Raw genomic sequence first — 5,127 nt, 5'->3', positions numbered from 1 at the left:
AGTACGTAAAGTAAATAGTAGTTNTTTTCTTTACTTCGTTGTGTGTGTGTGTGTGTGTGTGTGTGTGTGTGTGTGCGCGTGCGCGCGCGCGCGCGCGTGTGTAATATGTATAATATTCATAACGAGAAATTATATATATACATGTATAATAAAAGAAACTGCGAATTTTCTATAATGCAATTATTCATTTGTTAGTAATAATCACTATGTAATTAATAAATTCCAGTAATCCAGTAATATTTATCAGAATAAATCATATTTACAAATCATTTAATTTATGTACAGAATATTACATAACCATTGTATAATATTGTAAGCATATTCTGAAGATTAATTAAGTTAAAATAATATAAAATTGTATCATAATAATTTCTATGTTAAAACAAATCGAAACCAATTATGACTTCAACACTTTCGTATCAGAATTTTCGATTATAATTAACATTTAAAATATATAATTAAAATATTATACAATTGTTAATAAAAAGATACACAGAGCATAGCTTTTTTTTTAAATCAATATCTAAAGGTATTCTTAAGAAATTACTTTGTATCATTCAAGCTGTAATTAATCATCAATATTTCCCCTATTTTCTTATTAATTGAATTCATTCACGTGAGCAATTGAAAAATCGTTATTGATTCGTAATGTAATACGAATCAAGTCGTGCCTGATTAACGCTTGGGTTATTACAAATGTGACGCAGCCCGTAACTACTGACGATCGATTTTGCAATAACTGCTTGACACAACAATGCAATCTCAAACTGTAATTTCCAACATTATGCATAAAATATTTCAAGTAAGAATTATATTCGTTAATAAATAAATTTATATTAAAGATTGATTTAAAATGTATCAGTTTCTTTGTTTACAATTTTCAACAATTTTTTTAATAGCGCATATAAAATAATATATGTAAACAAAGACATGAAATTGATAAAAAATTTTTTTAATAATAGCTTAACAGATACGTTAATTATTAAGTTAAAAGAATTAACTTTGTGATGGAAAAGCGGAAGAGAGAGAGCAAGTTATTTATTCCATCTGCATTAGTTTTCTAATGTTACATTAATATAATGTACTTACCCTCATATGTGGCTGGACCAATAATTCGTGAAGTTCTCGAAGATCGGCTCTATCGATATTTCGCACCGCCGAATGCTCTGCTTCCCGAAGAATCTCTTCAACGTCATGAGCACGTTGAACCGCATCCGTTTGTGGTGCTCGATATGGTGCAGGTACACGACCTGAGATTCTGTCATAAAGCTAGAAATCAGAAATATCATCATTAATGTAAGTTTTTTAAATCCTTCTGTTGTTTTTTCATATCGTTTATACAAGTAATTATCGTATTATTTAACAAAAAATAATCATCACACATTTTCTGAAATTAAAAATGCAGATTGCAAGATTTCATTTTTATTAAAATTTTATTTTTATTAAAATGCTAAAAAATATAACATTTTTTTAATAACTAAAAAGATTAAACCCATCGAGTATTCAAACTTTTCTGTGATTGTTTAATTCCACGCAATATTTATTTTTATTTTTAATTTTAATACATAAAATATTCTTAAAACGTAGTAAAAAATAAATTTAAATAATAAATATCATATAATATAATAAAAAATGAGTGTTTGTTAAAAAGATTGAAAATTAAGAAAATTACAATATTATTAGATAACACATATACTGACAAGTGAGATTGAAAACAATTTGTAAATAATTCACGACATATTCCGATCATACAGCGAACGCGCTTAAATTTGCGACAATTCGGTATTACTTATGTACATAAAATTCCGAATTTGCATGACAATATTCCTGCTTTATATTTGGCTTGATCGAATTAATTTACTCACCAGGAAACCCGCGATTTCGAGCAGATCGCCGGCTAGCTCGGCGTCGCCGATGAACATTAACTGACAAAGATGCATTTCTGCTGCATAAACAGTGCATAAGCCTCACCAGATTAGGACCACGTGTAACATGGTCCTAGCACGTGGCTCATTCGGCCACGTGACACTTCAAGAAACACCAAAGAACAAGTTTACATTGACACGCGTGTTGGCGCGATAGTGCGATCCCTCGATCGTGCGTGGCATGTTGTTTATCGAGACTCCACGGCAGCCATCTTGCCAGCTCGGAGGTAGCGCTTGCGTGATTTTCCTCGAAAGGAACGAGAGTGAGCAGCTCGTTCCCGCGGGATATCCCGCAGAGGGTTACATTATCCCTCCACGGTCGGGGGGGACCATTGAGGGAGCTGGGGATGAGTGGCTCCGCTCTCAGTAGAAAAGCTCAAGCTCTGCAGCGACGAAACTCAATCGCAAAAAAGGGGTGTCTTTCAACATGGCTATCGATCTGGGCGAATCGAAAGATAACAATTCAAATATATACGCAAGCGTTTCAGGAAAGGGAAGTGATGGTCGTTACCCGCCCTTGGTAAGAAATTCATTCTGTTTTACCCTACGTGTGACAAAAACATTCTGTCTTTGCTACTTGCAATTGATTGCAGAAAATTTCGCTGTTGATAAAAATATAAATAATATCAGACAAAAATAATATCAGACATAAAGAAAAGTCCTATTACAAATTACTTATTTATGAAAATTAAGTGAAGAAAAGAATTATTTGAATAAATAAAAGTGACGATTCTTTCTATTGGAAAAATGTCGAATTAATGAAACAAATAATATTAATATAATGATGCAATTTGTAATAAAATTTTTTTAGAGTTTTCTTTTTACTCAAATCACATCTTTTATATTTTTAATTGTAAAAAGAAGAAATAAACTCGCTAAATGTATAAAATTGTAATTTCATTATACGTACATTTAGCGAGTTATATTTTTATAATTAAGACGATATTACCAGGTGATATTTTATTAATGAATATTATTATATTAAAAAAAAAAGAATCTATTATACAGTAAACTATTTTCGAACAAAACTTTGCTTTCTAAGATTAAGTGTTTCAATTTTTAACTAATTCTTACGGTAGACATAAATTTTTTTATTTCTAACCTGCACAGAATCAGAAATATTTTATTACCGATTAAGACCCAATTATAGTTACGAAAATTCGCACAACAAAATAAAAATTGAACAAAAATAAAATGAACAATCGATTATCGTACAAACAGAAGTTACTGTATAATTAAAGTCAATTTATGTTGAATATCTAAAGACATTAAAGGATATATGCGTAGTATTTTCGCAATGAATACGCGATAATTCATACATTTACAATTAAATCGACATTATCTGTCTGATAAGCGAAAAGTTTGAATACTGAGATTTCATAGTTCATTGCAATCTTTTAATCATTAATCTTACTCTTTCATTATCTTGCCAAGTCGGCATGTTCTTATTATTTTTATATAATTACGAATAACTGTAAAAAATACCTCTAAGATGACTCGAATTCGATGATCATCAACGGCATTGAGAACTTCCGATCGCAACAGTCTGTCACTTTCCTCAAGAATTTCAATGTCATCCAAGCAATCCACAATTTCAGCTACAGCGCCTATAACGTAAGAACGTATGAAATATTGATTTTACGAAATCGTTATTGAAGCATTTGATGATTTATTGTAATTGTAATCTATGTATATAGCGGTAGACAATACTGAGTAATCTCAATTAAGCTGGATGCAGATCAAGCGAGCGAACGTAAACATATATATGTATAAATAAATAATTTATACTGGTAACGCCATTCCCACTCATTGAGGCAAATTATTCATTCGTGCTTATTTGCGCTCATTTGCTTGGCCTATTAACGTAATGTTCGCGGAAATAACGGAATTTCCAAATTACACGATACCATCGATCTCTCATTGTTGAAATAGTAAGCTATGAACATGTGAACGAAATATTAACCTATATCATATCATCATTACTTTTATTGCTGAAAATATCACGATCAATTAAATGCATGCAGAGTACTTTTGAATTTTTGAAGAAACCAAATTTGACGTTAGCGAAACGTTAAAACGCTTTCTCATTTAATTTTTAATATTGTACAATATGTTTCTGATAATTGGAACACAGATTAAATTCATCCAAATAAAATCTGTTTGTCCTTTTCCTCCTTGTAAATTAAATATCTGTCGAGGGGAACACGTTTATCTGCATTGCATTTTGTAATATTTGTACCGTATCGGAGAAATGAAATTCCGAAATCGCTCGCGTTCGATATACCTGTAGTTATCTCGTCATCGCCGACGTCAGAGAAATTGTCGCCATTAGCTTCTGAATACGGAGCATGCCACTTCGACGAGGAGACGGCTGCTTTTACGGCGTCTTTCAATTTTCGCCTCGCATTGAATTTCTTAAGCTCTTCTATAGTGTCACCTAAATGTATACGGGCTGCACCCTTATCACGATCCTGTAAGTTAAGATCCGTTCATTCGCTATAAAACAATTGTTGTAAAATAAATAATGACCATGCTTTTATTGACAAGGAATGACACAATGAATCACAAATGCCAAAACTGCAAGTGCCAAAATAATTATAATTTTTATTATAATTTAGAAAAATATTTCTTCGAGGCATCAATAAATTATCAAACAAAAAAAAATAACTTATTAAATCAGCGCAAATCAATCGGCTTTTAAATAAATAAAAATTTTGTTCATAGACATTGTGTGAAGCAACAGCAAACATCGCAAACATCGTAAACATCATAAACATCGTAAAGAAAATGCTGAAGCAGCAGCGAAGTGATATGCAATTATTTTCCCTTCCTGCAATCGGGGCGTATTACACCGTCATGGAGAAGCAAAAGGAGAGAGAGAGTGTACTTGTTTCCACGAAGTCTACGGGGGTTCGACGAACGTACAGCCACATAAAAAAAGCCCTAAGCAGTGCACACCGAGCGCGAGGTGTACTTTACTATAGTTATTTTCATTAACCGCCCGGAGCTTCGCTCCCGCTATAGCGATCGATAGCCCAGTTGCACGTGTGTTGCACCGAAGAAGCATGGGGGTGACTCCGCGAGTGTTCCTACCTTAGGTCACTGGCTAACTGTTGCACCACATAGGTACCCACACCATACGACGCGCGCGTGCGCACACACATTCATTGGAGATAATAAGAAAGAACGAGGCCACGTGTAT

The 5,127-nt window shown here is 32.7% G+C and overlaps 1 protein-coding gene across 1 annotated transcript in view; it reads right to left on the bottom strand.

Moving 5' to 3' along the window:
• Window positions 1-1,071: 1,071 nt before the first annotated feature.
• LOC105627653 (peripheral plasma membrane protein CASK-like) overlaps window positions 1,072-5,127 on the bottom strand; it is a 38,326-nt gene continuing 34,270 nt past the window's right edge. Inside the window, exons 9-11 of the mRNA XM_012208930.1 lie at window positions 4,210-4,402; window positions 3,411-3,532; window positions 1,072-1,269 (exon numbers count right to left, since the gene is read on the bottom strand). Of these exons, the coding sequence (XP_012064320.1) occupies window positions 1,072-1,269; window positions 3,411-3,532; window positions 4,210-4,402 (513 nt within the window). The remainder of the gene's footprint in view (window positions 1,270-3,410; window positions 3,533-4,209; window positions 4,403-5,127) is intronic.

The sequence above is a fragment of the Atta cephalotes genome (assembly GCF_000143395.1).
Source record: "Atta cephalotes unplaced genomic scaffold scaffold00009, whole genome shotgun sequence".
Lineage (NCBI taxonomy): Eukaryota > Metazoa > Arthropoda > Insecta > Hymenoptera > Formicidae > Atta > Atta cephalotes.
Note: the sequence above shows the minus strand (reverse complement) of the source record. Positions and strands in the feature narration are given on the sequence as shown.